The sequence below is a fragment of the Patagioenas fasciata genome, chromosome 1, assembly GCF_037038585.1.
Source record: "Patagioenas fasciata isolate bPatFas1 chromosome 1, bPatFas1.hap1, whole genome shotgun sequence".
NCBI lineage: Eukaryota > Metazoa > Chordata > Aves > Columbiformes > Columbidae > Patagioenas > Patagioenas fasciata.
In genome coordinates, this window is record NC_092520.1 from 1,796,424 (window position 1) to 1,815,417 (window position 18,994).

General features: G+C 45.3%; 1 protein-coding gene across 1 annotated transcript in view; it reads right to left on the minus strand.

The window, feature by feature from the left end:
* Nucleotides 1–18,994, minus strand: part of LOC136099776 (disintegrin and metalloproteinase domain-containing protein 21-like) — a 34,156-nt gene that overhangs the window by 12,023 nt on the left and 3,139 nt on the right. The window contains 14 exon segments of the mRNA XM_071803629.1: nucleotides 798–903; nucleotides 2,666–2,858; nucleotides 3,759–3,851; nucleotides 6,170–6,338; nucleotides 8,813–8,967; nucleotides 9,609–9,684; nucleotides 10,464–10,633; nucleotides 11,490–11,561; nucleotides 11,659–11,730; nucleotides 14,615–14,810; nucleotides 15,996–16,072; nucleotides 17,910–17,988; nucleotides 18,086–18,150; nucleotides 18,335–18,417. Of these exon segments, the coding sequence (XP_071659730.1) occupies nucleotides 798–903; nucleotides 2,666–2,858; nucleotides 3,759–3,851; nucleotides 6,170–6,338; nucleotides 8,813–8,967; nucleotides 9,609–9,684; nucleotides 10,464–10,633; nucleotides 11,490–11,561; nucleotides 11,659–11,730; nucleotides 14,615–14,810; nucleotides 15,996–16,072; nucleotides 17,910–17,988; nucleotides 18,086–18,150; nucleotides 18,335–18,417 (1,606 nt within the window).

An 18,994-nucleotide genomic window follows, 5' to 3' on the forward strand; every position in this document is an offset into this window, starting at 1 on the left:
GGCAGTGGAGGAGTCACCATCCCTGGAGGGGTTGAGCAGACGCTGAGATGAGGTTCTCAGGGACATGGGGCAGTGCCAGGGTTGGGTTAACAGGTTAACAGTTGGACTCGATGATCTTGAGGGTCTCTTCCAACCTAAATGATTCTATGATTCTATGTACTGACTGGTGACTGCGACACATGGCAGCAAAATGAAGAGAATTAATGCTGAAGAAGGGTTAGAGAACCCATTATCAAATGGAACAGGAAAAGCAGCCCTCGCCTGGTGATGGGTTGACCCCTTACTCTGGGAAAGCTGAACTTCCATTCATGCTGGGAGATAAGATTTAAGGCTGTTCCAGACAAGCAAAGAAGAAAAATCTGTACGTTCCTATAAAAAGAAGACCTTCCTCACTTAACTTTCTGGGTTGGGAGCACAAGAAGATCCCAACCTGAAGAAACATTGCCTCAGATTCCTCCTATTGCCACGTGCTTTGTTTGATTGTTAGAAAGGTTCTCTCTCAGTAATGCTGTGATCATCATCACCCCACCTACGAAAACCAACCAGAAAAGCCTAGCAGGGCCCGCAAGTCGTACAAAAAGCCGCACTGTTTTCCCGATCCCATTTTTGCCTCTTTTGTCCCTAATCCCAACAACAACAACAACAACAACAACAATTCAAGTTGAATTCAAGTCTTAGAAACGGTGTTGTGTTTGTATGTGTGTGCAGCAATGCATAAGAGCGATGTCCCAGTCCTGCCTGGGCTAGTGGCAGGACTGGGACACCAGTAACCACCAGTAACCACCAGTAATACTTACTGTTCCTGGCATTTGGTGTAGTACGTCCCGTTCCAGCCGCAGTTCCCGCACCGGTCGCCCCGGATGTTCACTTCCCTGAAGCAGCTGAATGAGGCAGGTTGGGCAGCTGGGGGGGGACACAGAAAATGGGGGTGATCACAGAGAGACAGGGACTATCAGCACCCTCATAATCCCCCTGAGTGATTTTTGTATTTTTGTTTCTCTTGAGATAAAGATGCTCAACCGCATCTTGCTTTTGACCTGCCATGTTTTATGGGCAATATATACATATCTATTTTTCACCTATTTTGGTTCTCTTCTGCATCAGAATAATCAACATCAGAATGAAGTGGCTAAATGAACAGATTTGCCACCAAGAGACCAGCCCATGATCCGAACGGACCGTGGTCATTTATACAGAGCAACACGGAACATAAAATTGGATTAAAAGCCTAAAGCCTTCCCCCAACATGTGTTTTTTTTCCTTTAAGTCTGACTTGCTGTGTGACACAGGTCAATACATCATATGATTACCCTGAAACCAGGATCACCACCATTATATTTAGTATTAGCAACAGTAATTCCTGTTAGAAGCTGCGCACAGATCTGGATTTTGGGAAGGCCGATCTATTTCTAAACCAGGGGACTCCTAATTTTTCTCAGAACATCTTTATCTTCACCGAGTGTTGTGTAAGAATAACAGAGCAGTGAGGGAAAGGAGCCTGTGGTCAATGTATGGCTCACATCAAGCGTTATTTACAGATCTTAAAGCATCCAAAATGCTCTGAAAATAAACCCTGCTGTCCTTCAAAGGTGGCCGAGATCACTGTTGGCCAGATTAGAACCACATAAACGCTCGTGTGACAATTCCTTTGGTAGAAATGGTGACAAAAATATTCTACTTGATCAAAATATATTGCTTTATCAATATCCTCGCCGTTTCCAGCAATGCGTTTTATGACAAATGCTCCTGTCTTAATGTGCAGGTGTTCCCAGAGACTCCAAACTTCTCGTAAATGTGGTGGGACTGTGGTCGTACTGACAGAAAGCTCGTATGTTCATAAATAAGCTGGGATCGTGATGGTCGTTACCGGTATGGCTAACGAGGGAGTGCAGAACAGTTCTGCTGCAGCTTGGGGACACATGCACGGGGGAAGTTCGGTGACTTCCTCCGGAACTGAAATAATCTGCAAGAGGATGTGGGCAGACACTCAAAATTCAAGTTTGAACTGGGGGAGATTTAAGTGCATGAATTACAGGGTGTGGTTGCTTTCAAAAGCATAAAAGCGATCTCAACAGCAGTTTCCAGCACATCTTTTTGTTTCTGGGACCCTCTGCTGGCAAACGGACGAGGTTTGTCTGCGTCTGCTGTTCCTATTGCACGCCAGGGTGTTCCTGAGCAGCACTGCAGCAACTACTGCTTGAAAAAAACCCTTTTACGTTACCCTAAATAAATGTATAGAATCAGAATCATTTAGGCTGGAAAGCCCTTAAGATCATAGAGTCCGATGTTATACCAAGCGATAGGACAAGAGGAAACGGCCTCAAGTTGCGCCAGGGGAGGCTGAGGTTGGATTTGGGAACAATTTGTTCCCCAAAGGGCTGTGGGGCATTGGAACAGGCTGCCCAGGGCAGTGCTGGAGTCACCATCCCTGGAGGGTTGGACAGACGGACATGAGGTTCTCAGGACATGGGGCAGTGCCGGGGTTGCGTTAATGGTTGGACCCCATGATCCTGAGGGGCTTTTCCAACCAAAACGATTCTATTATTCCACAATTCTATGAAAAGAGACTTTCAAAGCAAAGAGCAGGGAAAGGTGAGGAGACACGAGGCAATGTGTTATCCCAAATCCCAAACCAGATGACCCATCAGATCCTCAGATATCTTGCCTGTGCCAAACAGCGCTTTGCATTGCTGCCCATGGCTGTGGCAGCTCCCATCGTAGCAGCGGTCGTTGTCGCCGCACGGGGTTCCATCCTGCTTGAACACGTCCGAGGGGCAGAGCGCCGAAGAGCCATTGCAGTACTCGGGGAGATCACATACACCCATGGCCTCTCTGCAGACTTTACCTTCTGCCCGAAACTATAAAAAAAGACCACAAAATGAGTTTTGAATTTTATTATTATTTTCTTTTTTCCTATAGCGACTGACCCATATTATTGGTTTGAAACTAAAGGAGGGAGATTCAGGCCGGACATGAGGAAGAAATTGTTGCCCTGAGGGTGCTGAGAGCCTGGCCCAGGTTGGGCAGAGAGGTGGTGGCTGAACCATCCCTGGAGACATCCCAGGCCAGGCTGGACGGGGCTCTGAGCAACCTGAGCTGCTGAAGATGTCCCTGTCATGGCAGGGGTGGCACTGGGGGGGCTGGGAAGGTCCCTTCACCCCAAACCATCCTGTGATTCTAAACCCCTGTGGCAAAATCTTGGGGAATGCCCCAAAAGCATAAGATGAAAAATAGCAACTTGAATTTCCAAAAAGTCAGACAAAATAAGGAGCGCAAGGGGGTAAAGTCCTTGCTGTCCGGCTGAGACGTCACATATGGTGATTGCTGATATTTTTTATAAAATCTGTGCATTTCAGGTTGAGTCTGAAGTGCCGCTACAAACACCGTCTTGCGGGATTTTCCCTAAAAGCTCAAAATCATCCATGAGGTTTTAAAATTCCTTTCATCCAGACTTGTAATCATCGGACGTTTGGTCCGTGACACCGACGCTTATGTTGGGTTTGTTCATTCCATCTTTACACCCTCGTTTTGCTGCTCCTGCTGATGCTTTTTGACATAATTTTGGTGTTTCTGAACTATTTGTTTCCTACCTCAGCGTGAGCAGTTTCCAGTCAGGTTTATGCGCATTTTCTGACCAGATATACTGAGACATAGAGGAAATAAACATCATAACACGTAACAGCTTTGGAAAAACCAATTAAATAATGAGTTTATCCTATATTACACCACCAATAGCAGTTGTTCCTGTTATAACTTACCTCACATTTGTGACAACATCCACCTCTGTAACAAGAAGCCTCCGGAGCGAGCAAGCAGGTGGAGGAGACGCAGCATCCTTCTTGGAGGCAACGCTGGAAGTAAATAATAATATGAAAAGAAATAATAATTTCAAAATAAATAACAATGTGGAAATAAATAATATTTGGATATTTTCCCCTATCTTAAGAGAGACAGAATTAAAGGAAATTAAGAGACTAAAAACATCTCGTTTTTGCTCCTCCTCAAACTTTGGACATTCCGGAGGGGGAATTGAGGTGTAATACGTCTCATGTAGACATTTTTAAAACAATTCACACTTTTCCCTCAACACTAATGATTCCATCTCTGTTAATCAACCAATCTACCTGCTTCACAGGGGTCTCTAAGAACAGGTTCATTAATGTTTCCAGAATGCTTTGTAACCCTTCTGAACAAAATGATAGAGATTAGTCTCCCTTTCTATAATTTATTTCCTTCCCTTTTTCAGCCCTTTCAGGGATGACCCACCATGTATTTACAATTTCAGATTCCCAATCCCAAATCATTCAAGGTGCTGAGACTACTGGACTCTGAACTTTGTCACATAAACACAATTAATTACCCAATTTTTAAGGGTACCTGGGACGTAACCGCTTTATAAGGGGAGTTGGTTAATGGCTTTTTAACATAAGAAAGGGGACAGGAATGATAATTAATTGATCGCACATTCATGAAGAGGAGATAACAGGGATGTTATTGCTGATGGAAAACAAAGTTTTCTTGGGTGTCCTGAAGAAGATCAGAATTTATAATGTGATATTTGAGAGAAAACGTGGGATTGTATAAAACTTATGTTTTGAGGTGAAGGTGGGGATGTGCAAACCTTTGTCTGGCATGGCTATGGGAAGGAGCAAAGGCAGATGAAGGGAAGCAGTAGAATTTGGCTTTTTCTGGCATAATTTTTTAGAACAGGTGAATGTTTTTCACCAGTAAGGAGCAGGACATGCAGTCCAAGTCTGGGTATATGTGGGAAAAGTCAGTGCAAAGGTTGAGTTTTGACAAAGCTTTGTGCAAATAAGGATTATGCAGAACGCAAACAAGAGTTTCCACTGAAAAAACATCAAACTTTCCAAACAGTCACAGCCGCCTGGATCCTGGACTTAGAGCTGCAAAGATACCAGCACACGGGTGCTTCAGAAAAGCGCTTATTTCCCTGACTTCAGGGTAAATAGAACAGAATAAAGAACAGAAATAGAAAAACTCTCATTTTCACAGGATCACAGAATCACACAGAATCCCAGAATGTCAGGGATTGGAAGGGCCCTGGAAAGCTCATCCAGTGCAATCCCCCCATGGAGCAGGAACACCCAGCTGAGGTTCCACAGGAAGGTGTCCAGGCGGGTTTGAATGTCTGCACAGAAGGAGACTCCACAACCTCCCTGGGCAGCCTGGGCCAGGCTCTGACACCCTCACCAGGAACAAGTTTCTTCTCCTATCAAAGTGGAACCTCCTGTGTTCCAGTTTGTACCCATTGCCCCTTGTCCTGTCACTGGTTGTCACCCAGAAGAGCCTGGTTCCATCCTCCTGACATTGCCCCTTTCCATATTGATCCCCAGGAATGAGTCCCCCCTCAGTGTCCTCTTCTCCAGCTCCAGAGCCCCAGCTCCCTCAGCCTTTCCTCACACAGGAGATGCTCCACTCCCTTCAGCATCTTGGTGGCTGCGCTGGACTCTCTGCAGCAGTTCCCTGTCCTTCTGGAGCTGAGGGGCCACAACTGGACACAATATTCCAGGGGTGGTCTCCCCAGGGCAGAGCAGAGGGGCAGGAGAACCTCTCTGACCTACTGACCACCCCCTTCTAAGCCACCCCAGGTACCATTGGCCTTCCTGGCCACAAGGGCACAGTTCTTTTGTAGACAAGAAGATACAAATGCTCATAATTTGCTTGGATGTTGAACGGCTTGGAGGCTTCTGCAGAGTTGCGGCACTGATCAGATAATTTTCTTTCCTCTACACCCCTCATTTTTATGAAGATTAAGACAGCCAGAAAACACCGTTCCATGTGAATGAGGCACAGGGAGGTCTCATTTCCATCCCAGCAGCGTGACTCTTTATCAGAATCCACCATTAGGTCTGCACAGAATCTGCCACAAAAGGTCCCTCCTCAGCCACAGAAGAAAAACTGAATTTACCTCTAAATATTCCCCGCATAGATTTACACATATCATGTGTATTTTGCCCACAAATAAAGCCGTATTTGAGAAAAATCCTCACTTCAAAGGAGTTCACAGAAATGGGAGCCCGTGGGCTCGTTTGAATGTGTAACACTTCATAGCTCGTTTCTTCCCGTGAGTCACTGAGCTTTTATAGTTGCAAAACCAGCACAATTTTACTAACACTGCTCTAACACTGTGAAATATTTAATTGGTAACCTCATCAATGCCGCAATCACATTCTTCCCCTTTATCCAAGACACCGTTGCCGCAGGCTTCGAGAAGAAATGGCTTTAAAGACGGTATGTTGTGCAGACAGGGTAGATCTTTTCTTATTACTTCGTTGTAATATTCTGCCATACTGCAGTTGCTGAAAGCTAAGCAATCTCTGTAAGAAAAGAAATATGAATAATATATAACCATGTCATATACATCAACTAATTGATGGGCTCTGAGAATAGATAAGTTAACTAGCAAAGAGGAATGTGGGCATTTTTAGGGGGAATAAGCATTTTTTCACTCATTTTTCATCTATAGGGTTATGGGAGTCAGGACCATGTCCACAAAACAGGGGTGAGGATTGGTGGTGTAGGGGATGAAGAAGATTCACTAGGGGATGAAGATTCACTGGGGAATGAAGAAGATATTTACTGGGGGATGAAGAAGATTTACTGGGGGATGAAGAAGATTTACTGGGGGATGAAAAAGAATCACTTGGGGATGAAGAAGATTCACTGGGGGATGAAGACGAATCACTGGGGGATGAAGAAGATATTTACTGGGGGATGAAGAAGATTTACTGGGGGATGAAAAAGATTCACTAGGGGATGAAGAAGATTTGCTGGGGAATGAAGAAGATTCATTAGGGGATGAAGAAGATTCACTAGGGGATGAAGAAGATTCACTAGGGGATGAAGAAGAATCACTGGGGGATGAAGAAGATTCACTAGGGGATGAAGAAGATTCACTAGGGGATGAAGAAGATTCACTAGGGGATGAAGAAGATTCACTGGGGGATGAAGAAGATTCACTGGGGGATGAAGAAGATTCACTGGGGCATGAAGAAGATTTACTGGGGGATGAAGAATAATCACTTGGGGATGAAGAAGATTCACTGGGGGATGAAGAAGATTTGCTGGGGAATGAAGAAGATTCATTAGGGGATGAAGAAGATTCACTAGGGGATGAAGAAGAATCACTGGGGGATGAAGAAGATTCACTAGGGGATGAAGAAGATTCACTATGGGATGAAGAAGATTCACTAGGGGGTGAAGAAGATTCACTAGGGGATGAAGAAGAATCACTGGGGGATGAAGAAGATTTGCTGGGGAATGAAGAAGATTCATTAGGGGATGAAGAAGATTCACTAGGGGATGAAGAAGAATCACTGGGGGATGAAGAAGATTCACTAGGGGATGAAGAAGATTCACTGGGGGATGAAGAAGATTCACTGGGGGATGAAGAAGATTTACTGGGGGATGAAGAATAATCACTTGGGGATGAAGAAGATTCACTGGGGGATGAAGAAGATTTGCTGGGGAATGAAGAAGATTCATTAGGGGATGAAGAAGATTCACTAGGGGATGAAGAAGAATCACTAGGGGATGAAGAAGATTCACTAGGGGATGAAGAAGATTCACTATGGGATGAAGAAGATTCACTAGGGGGTGAAGAAGATTCACTAGGGGATGAAGAAGATTCACTAGGGGATGAAGAAGATTCACTAGGGGATGAAGAAGATTCACTGGGGGATGAAGAAGATTCACTGGGGCATGAAGAAGATTTACTGGGGGATGAAGAATAATCACTTGGGGATGAAGAAGATTCACTGGGGGATGAAGAAGATTTGCTGGGGAATGAAGAAGATTCATTAGGGGATGAAGAAGATTCACTAGGGGATGAAGAAGAATCACTGGGGGATGAAGAAGATTCACTAGGGGATGAAGAAGATTCACTATGGGATGAAGAAGATTCACTAGGGGGTGAAGAAGATTCACTAGGGGATGAAGAAGAATCACTGGGGGATGAAGAAGATTTGCTGGGGAATGAAGAAGATTCATTAGGGGATGAAGAAGATTCACTAGGGGATGAAGAAGAATCACTGGGGGATGAAGAAGATTCACTAGGGGATGAAGAAGATTCACTGGGGGATGAAGAAGATTCACTGGGGGATGAAGAAGATTTACTGGGGGATGAAGAATAATCACTTGGGGATGAAGAAGATTCACTGGGGGATGAAGAAGATTTGCTGGGGAATGAAGAAGATTCATTAGGGGATGAAGAAGATTCACTAGGGGATGAAGAAGAATCACTAGGGGATGAAGAAGATTCACTAGGGGATGAAGAAGATTCACTATGGGATGAAGAAGATTCACTAGGGGGTGAAGAAGATTCACTAGGGGATGAAGAAGAATCACTGGGGGATGAAGAAGATTCACTGGGGGATGAAGAAGATTTGCTGGGGAATGAAGAAGATTCATTAGGGGATGAAGAAGATTCACTAGGGGATGAAGAAGAATCACTGGGGGATGAAGAAGATTCACTAGGGGATGAAGAAGATTCACTGGGGGATGAAGAAGATTCACTGGGGGATGAAGAAGATTTACTGGGGGATGAAGAATAATCACTTGGGGATGAAGAAGATTCACTGGGGGATGAAGAAGATTTGCTGGGGAATGAAGAAGATTCATTAGGGGATGAAGAAGATTCACTAGGGGATGAAGAAGAATCACTGGGGGATGAAGAAGATTCACTGGGGGATGAAGAAGATTTACTAGGGGGTGAAGAAGATTCACTGGGGGATGAAGAAGATTCACTAGGGGATGAAGAAGATTCACTGGGGGATGAAGAAGATTCGCTCACCCTGGGGATGTGCTCATGACGCATCCTGTCTGACCGCAGGTGCAATTGCAGAATCGGCCATGAAATTTCTTGGCGTCGTCATGGCTGAAGCCCAAGCTGTGGCCGATCCCGTGGGCGAGCATCAACACGCTGCTGGTGGCGTCGTGGCCAGGGAACTGCAGCAGGGAGGAAAAACACAGGTCCACGTTGTCTCAAGTCAGTGTGTGTTGATGTGGAGAACTTCAGATGTGGACTTCATAGAATCATGGGACAGTTTGTGTTGAAGGGACCTTAAAGCTTCCCCAATGCCACCCCTGCCATGACAGGGACATCTTCACCAGCTCAGGTTGCTCAGAGCCCCGTCCAGCCTGGCCTGGGATGTCTCCAGGGATGGTTCATCCACCACCTCTCTGCCCAACCTGGGCCAGGCTCTCACCACTCTCAGGGGCAAAAATCCAGCCTGAATCTCCCCTCTTTTAGTTTAGAACCATTAACCCTCCCGATGTTTTGCTCAACAATTGTGAAATTTGTGCTATCTGGGGACTCGCACTGACAAACAGACAATTAAGGAAACTAAAGAACCCCTAAAGAGTTGGTCTGGGGAAGCATTGGAGAATCATTCCTTTACCACTCCATCTTCAAAAAGACAGCAAAACCAAGACCAGCATCAAGTCCTTTGGACGCCCAGCTTAGGTGTTACCTGCCGGTTGGTAAAGTAGCCCAGGACTGTAGTAGATTTAACTCCTAAGGTTCACCGTGAATACAAAATGTTTACTTTTCCTTTCGGGCAGCGCAGACCCACCAGGTCTCCCCTTACCGAGACGACACCCATGGAGTTCAGCTGGCACATGGACCTTTTCCAGGCGAATCCCCGCTCCTCATCGTATTCACCACTGCAGGGGGAAATCCAAACATTAAGGAAATGCAGACCAGCTTTGTCTCAAGAACGGGATGCATCGCCTGAATTACAGATGGAAAATAATGGGTTTTGGGTAGCAAGGAGCTCCTTTCTGGAAGAAAAACCCAGTGGCACCCATTTATTCTGAAATATTTACTTGAAAAAACTGCTATTCAATAACTTTTGAGATATATTTTTACTATGGGGAAGGTTTCTTTTCCCCAGAATAAAGGAAAGAGGAACGGACAAAACAGTAACAAGGCACTAGGTCTGAAAAAGCAAATGAGTGAAACAAGTGATTAAGCATAATGCAGTTTAAAATTAACTCCCTCATTCTAGCAAAAAGGTTTAATTGACATAGTGAGCTGTAAACCCTATAATAATTAATTACTATAGCTAAAAAATGAGTGGCTTGTTTATAAAAAAAATGAGCAAAAACTAAAAATGCAATTAAAATAATTCAGTCACAGACAACTATTAGAAATTGGAAATGAGCTGTACAGTGTGTGTGTGCATGTGTGGAAAAACACAAAAGAGGACAGTGAAAGGGAAAAGCGAATTCTTGTATCAATTTGCATGACAAATATAAGCTGATTAGTACATGGACTGATTAAGCACTTGCATTTTTTTTCCATGAGATACCACCAGGACAAAAGACTTATCAGCATATATGTGTAAAAATTAGAAGAAGAGAGAGATGAAAATATTCTTGCTCCCTGCTTATCTCCCCACAGCCGGTACATGAGCTGAGTAATTAAAACCCAGGATTCTTACATCAATAGCTGAATATGGTCGTAATTAATACGACCAAAGGCATCCTTGTAGCACCACATGGCAAATCCCTGTAGCGTCTGGGCCAGGCTGCGGGCGGTCGCCACCTGGTCTGCCTTGGTCCACACCTCCACCGCGCTGATGACGACCTGCAGCTTCATGGGCTTGTAGATCTGGGAGAAATTGTGGTAAAACCCTGTCCCAGGTTGGGCAGAGAGGTGGTGGATGAACCATCCCTGGAGACATCCCAGGCCAGGCTGGACGGGGCTCTGAGCACCCTGAGCTGGTGAAGATGTCCCTGCTCATGGCAGGCGGGGCACTGGGGGAGCTGGGAAGGTCCCTCCAACCCAAACTGTTCTGTTGGTCTATGATTCTCTAAGAGAAAAACTCATGTCCTGTTTTGAAGGACTCAGAGCAAGGAAAGGATGAAAAGAAAGGGAGGTCGTAATCATAGAATCACAGAATCATTTTGGTTGGAAAAGACCCTCAAGAACACCAAGTCCAACCGTTATCCCAGCCCCTGACACTACCCCATGTCCCTGAGACCCTCATGTCCGTCTGTCCAGCTCCTTCAGTGACTCCAGCACTGCCCTGGGCAGCCTGTTCCAATGCCCCACAGCCCTTTGGGGAAGAAATTGTTCCCACATCCAACCTCAACCTCCCCTGGCGCAACTTGAGGCCATTTCCTCTCATCCTGTCACTTGTTCCATTGGGGGAAGAGACAACACCCTCCATGCTCCTCATACTACATAATGACATACCAGATAGCATTTAGTAACAACCATGCATATTTCAAATCAACCGTTTTATAGGGATGATTTCACAATTATTTTTAAACTGACTTCACTCATATTTAAAACAATTTTTTAACAGTTGAAGTAGGTTTTATAGTGTTGAGGAACACAAGGGTTCCTGCAGAGTAGCTGCAGTCAGGCACAGATCATTTGTCTTCCCAGGGCAGCTGGTTGGACGTCCATCCATTGGGTAGAGTAGAGTGGCTATTGTAATTACCACCTCATTAAAACTCACCGTGTTCAGGAGATTGCTGATGGAAACCAACATATGTAGCATCTCGGTTTCATTGTAGTTCTTAACTTTGAACTGAAAAAGGGAAGAAGGGTTGCGTTACAACATTGTACACCAGGGACCACCCCAGATATTACACAACCGTAGTGTGGAGATGATTTCTGATGCTCACCAGCTCTTTGTTTGTGACCAGAGCCAACTCCAAATACCTGGTGGGCATAACCAGGGGAGGGGCAAGGACGTCCTGGAAGCAAACAAATCCCGCTGTAATTATTTAGGTACAATCAGGAACTTTGAAGATTATGTCACACTGCAAAAAACCACGGTGGTGTTACACAAACTAATCCAGAATTTCCCTTAAGTACGAGAACACGGAGCAATTATGCACAAGAGAAGTGTTAATGAGCGTAATCAGGGTGAGAGCAGAGAGGTTGAGATGGAACGATGTTGTAGATGGGATTTTCTCGGTAACAGAGGGATTATGGGGCATTGCTCATGTTAAATCAGCTCAGACTTCTGCACGTGCTCGAGTGGTTTATTTTAATCGTTAAACTTGGCACCACTAAAACTGCGTCAAAGGGAGAACTGAGCGGGGTTCACCAAGAGCCGCCTGCATCAAGCAGCTCAATGCTAGAAACCAGGAGGGTAAGCAGATAATTGCAGATAAAGGCTGGTCCTGAAGCAAAATAGTTCAAGCCATGTGAAATGCACATAAAAACCCTAATTTTTCCTTTGTTTTGCCCATCACACCTGCGTAATGCAGCAGATAGGAGCATGGTCACCGATAGATTCAGACGGTGAGAGACACCGTGTTCTGTGTCTGGCATCCAGCAGCCTCTAAAAATAAGGTTTTTGGTATTTTTTGCTTGTGCCCTTTTCACATTTACCTGTGCAAAGGGCAGTTAGATCATTTAAATCTGCTCTAAGTGCGATGTGCTCAGTTGTGGGTTGAGTAAAACTCATTGACTTCAACATTTTGTACACCCAGCACATTAACTGCTGGTAGACATTGATTAATGGGTAATCTGGTGGGTTATTCACAGAATCACACACAGAATCCCAGAATGTGAGGGATTGAAGGGACCTGGAAAGCTCATCCAGTGCAATCCCCCCATGGAGCAGGAACACCCAGCTGAGGTTCCACAGGAAGGTGTCCAGGCGGGTTTGAATGGCTGCAGAGAAGGAGACTCCACAACCTCCCTGGGCAGCCTGGGCCAGGCTCTGACACCCTCACCAGGAACAAGTTTCTTCTCATATTTAAGTGGAACCTCCTGTGTTCCAGTTTGCACTCATTACCCCTTGTCCTGTCACTGGTTGTCACCCAGAAGAGCCTGGCTCCATCCTCCTGACACTGCCCCTTTCCATATTGATCCCCATGAATGAGTCCCCCCTCAGTCTCCTCTCCTCCAGCTCCAGAGCCCCAGCTCCCTCAGCCTTTCCTCACACGGGAGATGCTCCACTCCCTCCAGCATCTTGGTGGCTGCGCTGGACTCTCTCCAGCAGTTCCCTGTCCTTCTGGAACTGAGGGGCCACAACTGGACACAATATTCCAGGGGTGGTCTCCCCAGGGCAGAGCAGAGGGGCAGGAGAACCTCTCTGACCTACTGACCACCCCCTTCTAACCCACCCCAGGTACCATTGGCCTTCCTGGCCACAAGGGCCCAGTGCTGGCTCATGGTCACCCTGCTGTCCCCAGGACCCCCAGCTTCCTTTCCCCTACAGTTCTCTCTAATAGGTCATTCCCCAACTTATACTGGAATTGTGTGTACAGAGAGACTGTGAGGGCATTCAGGATCTGTAGATTTGGTTAAATAACTGAGAGAAAAAGAGTCTGACCCTACAAACACCTCTTGAGTAGTTCCCGGGAGTTTTGGTGGTAGAAGACAGGAGAACAAGTTTCCATTTCTCAGAAAGTCAGCTTTCTAAATATTTTGGCTGCTGCAGAAGTATACATGGCTAAAAAAATGATGTTACCTAAGCACGAGGATTCATCTCTCTTCTCTGTTGAATAAATGCCACTTAATTATTATTATAAATTATCCTCTTTCCCTGGTGGGTTCTCAGTAAATTCAGAGAAATTGCAGCAGTTTATAAAACTATATTTCCACTATGGGAGCTGATCAGTAATTCTTTCATCTAAGTGCTTCATATTATTATCAGGCAGCAGCATCTCCGAGTGTCACTCTTTATTTCTGTCACCGAATGCCATCACAATACGCTGCACAGGCCGGGCTGTCGCCATAAATAATCCGCACTCGCAGGTACAAAAATAACGCTTAATCTTGGCTTACTGGAGAGCAGGAACAGGCGCGACAAAAGTCCTCACAAGCTCTGAAAGCATCCACAAATCAGAGCAAATTAACTGCTTCTCTAACCGAGGCGCTTCTGCAAACAAGCCCATCAGTAATACCCAATATCAAATGGTGTCAGAACAAACTGATTTCCTTTGGAATCACGGAAACTGTTTCTGAACGGCAAAGAATGGGCGTATTTTTGCATTTTGACATTACTAAAGCTTTTTTTTGGTGTATAATTAAAGCAAAGCGGGGAGTAGAGTTTAGGTTTGCTTACTGTAAGGTGAATACTGACTAAAGACCAATAGAAAGCAGTTGTTGATCTTCATTGCCAAGATGTAAAGATGCATTAAATTAAGTACTATGTGTCAGCTCCCCTTTTTGTTGCCATCTTAAAAAAAAATCATGTTTGCCGCTTCCACTTTCATTTCAACTACCATTTTAAAATCCTGAGTTTAACTTTTAGAGCTTGTGAGATGAATTTACAAGCGGGAAGAGACCTCAAGAGAGAATTCAACCCGGGGCGGGATGATCTGGACCTGGCAATGCGCCACCAAACGCTCCTCCAGAAACAAAGCGCCGTCTTAATTTTGCAGTGTGACACTCAGGCACGGCTCTAGGTGTATTTTCCATACCATGTGAAGGTGCTTTGCTCATGGTTGCTACACAAAAACCTTATTTGCTTCCAGACCTGCAGATGTTTTATAGTGTGAAACCGCTGTCATAAATGCAATAAGAATTTTCCCTGTGGTCAGATCACTCTGGAATTTAACATACACTGTACATATAGACATAAGGGTACAATGTCAACATGAGTAAACGCGGTGTCCTTACGTCAGCAAAGACGATTTTACGACTCCCGTTGGCGAGTTCTCCATCTTCGGGCAGGTGAGCCTTGTGTTCCTCGGCCACTTGGCACAGCCCGCTTGAGCCGTTTTCCAGCGCCCTTCGGTAAATGAGGTGTTGAAACGTCAAGGAATTCTCCACGGGCTCGATTTCGTACCACAGATCTCCAATTTGCAACACGCCGCTGTGGAGTCAGTAAGAGACGAGAACCAAATGGCTTCTTAAATTATTTAGTAAATAAAGAAGCAAAGTGCATGATGCTGGAGATGCAGGGCCATCCCAGCAAACACCTCTGGGCTTCGGGGATATTTGGATCAGTGATATTTTATGTGGTTTGTTTGTTTTGACAAGGAAGAGAAGGATAGATTTAGCCCTTTCCTACCACTGTTCCCATTGAGAAGACGCAAGGAGCAAACCTAAAAGATCTTCTATGGAAAGAAAAAGTGTCATGGCCAAGGTTTAGGATACGGCCTTGAAAAAGTGGTCATGCAGCTTTGGGAAAAAGAAGCTAAAGATGAATTCCATGTATTAAATGAAAATGAGAAGGCAATAAAAGCTCCGCACTACAGCCCTTGAAGGAACATCCATATTTAAGATCTGATTGCAGACACCGCGGCTACATTGGCCGCATCTGCTAATAAGTTGGCATCTTAAAAGATTTGCTTAATTCAGAGATCTTTTGGAGTGTTTTGTTTGAGTGCAGGTGGTTCTACCCAATCTCAAACCTCACCCGTGGTCATCTAATGGATCAATGGATCTTAGTTTTGCCGGAGTTTGAGTTATTTACTCCTAAAATGTTTGTAATTACTGGTTTGTGTGTCACGATAGGAAAATGTGAATATTTCTGCTGGATGCCATAAATAATGGCTGGATAACTTCCTTCCATCAAAGCTGGTGAAGATAATACAAAATAAAATTAAGTATTTTTGAAGTTATGACTATTTATTAAAATAAAAAAGTAGCTCAGATATTCTGTCTCATATTCAGACCTTGAACTATCAAAAATAAATATATCCCAGCTATGGAGTGTGCCTGAAGAGGAAAGTTGAGAAGTTCTTGCCTAGTTTACTGTCTTTTAACGTAAAACTTGGAGCTGTCTTGACGTGTCAAACCTGTTGCCAGAAGAATATAAAGCACATTGTTTGGCTAAAATTTCCATTTTCATGTTCGCATCTGCCTTCAAAATCTATGGTGGAAATGCTGTAAAATCCGTAATGCTAAATAAAATAATCTCAGCTGCGTTTGAAGATTTGAATTTTAACAGCGAGATGCAGCAGAAAGCACCGCGCACAGAATCGAGGTTACATGCTTTGAAAAATAAATCCCCATGGTGGTTAATTTGATATTGAAAGCCTGGGAAGATCTCTACCTGATCCCAAAGCACGTGCTGAGGGAGACGATGGATCTCGGGGAGCCTTCCACGAACCCCTCGTAGTAACAGTTGTCCTGCAAGGGACAAACGTGGCTTCAGGTCAAAAAAACACCCTGCATCAATAAACGGACAAAGAAAACCTCCCCAAATCTGCCCTTCGGCACTTTGGAAGGGTTATTTGGTAAAAAAACTCTATAAACCAGGAGCCTAAAGTAATGGAACAGCTTATCCTTGGTGCCATCTCAAGGCACATCAGGGATAAGAGGGTCATTAGGGGCAGTCAGCATGGCTTCACCAAGGGGAAGTCATGCTTGACCAACCTCATAGCCTTTTATGAGAATGTAACAAGGTGGATGGATGATGGCAGAGCGGTGGATGTGGTCTACCTTGACTTCAGTAAAGCCTTTGACACAGTCCCTCACAGCATCCTCACAGCTAAATTGAGGAGGTGTGGTCTGGACAATAGAGTAGTGAGGTGGGTTGCAAACTGGCTTAAAGAGAGAAGCCAGAGAGTGGTGGTCAATGGTGCGGAGTCCAGTTGGAGGCCAGTATCTAGTGGAGTGCCTCAGGGGTCAGTACTGGGGCCAATATTATTCAATATATTCATTAATGATTTAGACGAGGGAATTGAGTGTACTATCAGCAAGTTTGCTGATGACACTAAGCTGGGAGGAGTGGCTGACACGCCAGAGGCTGTGCTGCCATCAGAGACCTGGACAGGCTGGAGAGTTGGGCGGGGGATAACCTGATGAAATTTAACAAGGGAAAGTGTGGAGTCCTGCATCTGGGCAGGAACAATCCCAAGTTCCAGTATAGGTTGGGGCATGACCTATTAGAGAGCAGTGTAGGGGAAAGGGACCTGGGGGTCCTGGTGGACAACAGGATGAGCATGAGCCAGCACTGTGCCCTTGTGGCCAGGAAGGCCAATGGCATCCTTGGGTGTATTACAAGGGGGGTGGTCAGTAGATCGAGAGAGGTCCTCCTTCCCCTCTACTCCGCCCTGGTGAGACCCCATCTGGAATATTGTGTCCAGTTCTGGGCTCCTCAGTTCAAGAAGGACAGGGAACTGCTGGAGAGGGTCCAGCGTAGGGCAACAAAGATGATTAAGGGAGTGGAGCATCTCCTGTGTGAGAAAGGCTGAGGGAGCTGGGGCTCTTTAGTTTGGAGAAGAGGAGACTGAGGGGTGACCTTATTAATGTTTATAAATATACAAAGGGTGAGTGCCACGAGGATGGAGTCAGGCTCTTCTCAGTGGCAAACAATGATAGGACAAGGGGCAATGGGATCAAGCTGGAACACAAGAGGTTCCACTTAAATTTGAGAAAGAACTTCTTCTCAGTGAGGGTAACAGAGCACTGGAACAGGCTGCCCAGGGAGGTTGTGGAGTCTCCTTCTCTGCAGACATTCAAAGCCCGCCTGGACACCTTCCTGTGGAACCTCAGCTGGGTGTTCCTGCTCCAGCAGGGGGATTGGACTGGATGAGCTTTTGAGGTACCTTCCAATCCCAAACATACTGTGATACTGTGTGATACTGTGATAATAATTAATTTTTAGGGCGGTATTTTGTGATTTCTCGATTTTGCCCATGATGGAGTAGAATTACTTCTAAAGCTTTAATAGTGTGAAAGGGAAATCAAGTGTGCTGGTGAATGTGAAATTGTTTTTCTAGTTTTTATTAGTCCCCATACAGAGTCCTTCCTTTGCTTTTAAACAAATGGTGCAAAAATAATGGATATTTTAGACACAGAAAGCCATCCTTGGCGGTGTGGGGTTAACTTGATGATCTTAAAGGTCTTTTGCAACCAAAATGATTCTATGGTCCCTTGCTTAGGTCCACTGGTATATTTGAATGAGGATGAGTGTTATTTGGTTCTGCCCATTGGTGCATCATTGAGAGACATCTAAATTTACCTGAATATAGGGAAACTCGGTTATCAGCCTTCCCTCTGGACTGTACGTGAAAACTGGGATGTCCTTGGCTATCAAATTTCTGAAAAGTAAAAGAGAAATCCCCAGCGTGGGTCCATTAATTCCCCGTTATGTCCCTGTGCTAAAATTAAGGAGGGAGAGCTGGGGAAGAGCCTCACTTTGCTCTCGTCAGATGGACGATGTGGTGGTTTCCTTCTGCCGTTATTAAATAGGACATGTCCACCTGGAACGGCCGAGGCGCTGATTAATTTCAGGAATTAATGCAACGCTATTTACAGGCTGATTTTGGTTGGGAAGCCGGAGCCGTCTCCTCGCCCCGTTCGCCCTTTCCCACCCACCCATGACCCCCTGCAAAGACCATGGTCCAGACCCGTGGTTGAAAAAGCATTTCCTAAAAACCAAATGACCTTGGGGAAGGTCCGTTCTTTTGCCTCCAGCAGCCTGGGCACCGTGATTTCGGAGTAGATGATTCTCAATGGTTCAGTAAAACCTGAAAGAGAGTCTACATTTAGGGAAAAAGGGCATTAGTCATTTCAGACAATGAAGGATTTCCCTCCCCTGGACTGCAGAAGGAGGATTTTAAGTGGAAATTTGAAAAATTTGGCCTGTTTAGATTTTGCGAGTCCATCTGTCTTCAATGAGAGATGTGAAGAAGGTGGTTGAGCAGCTCTCTGCTGTTAGTGATGGGCCTAAGAAAGCTGAGGATACAAGAAACTCTGGAGAACATTTTTTAACAAGGGGAAAAATGAGATAACTTGTGTAATTACAAGATGCTGAGCTCAACATGCATCCCCCTGACCGTGTCCCTCCATGCTTGTCCCGTCCTGCATCCTACCAGACTGCATCCCCCACCCACATCCCTGCCTTTGCATCCTCCGTCTTCATCCTCCACCCCTATGTCCCAGGTTGTGTCACTGACCCTGTCTTAGAATCATAGAATCATTTTGGTTGGAAAAGCCCCTCAGGATCATCGAGTCCAACCCTTAACCCACCCCTGGCACTGCCCCATGTCCTGAGAACCTCCTGTCCGTCTGTCCAACCCTCCAGGGGATGGTGACTCCAGCACT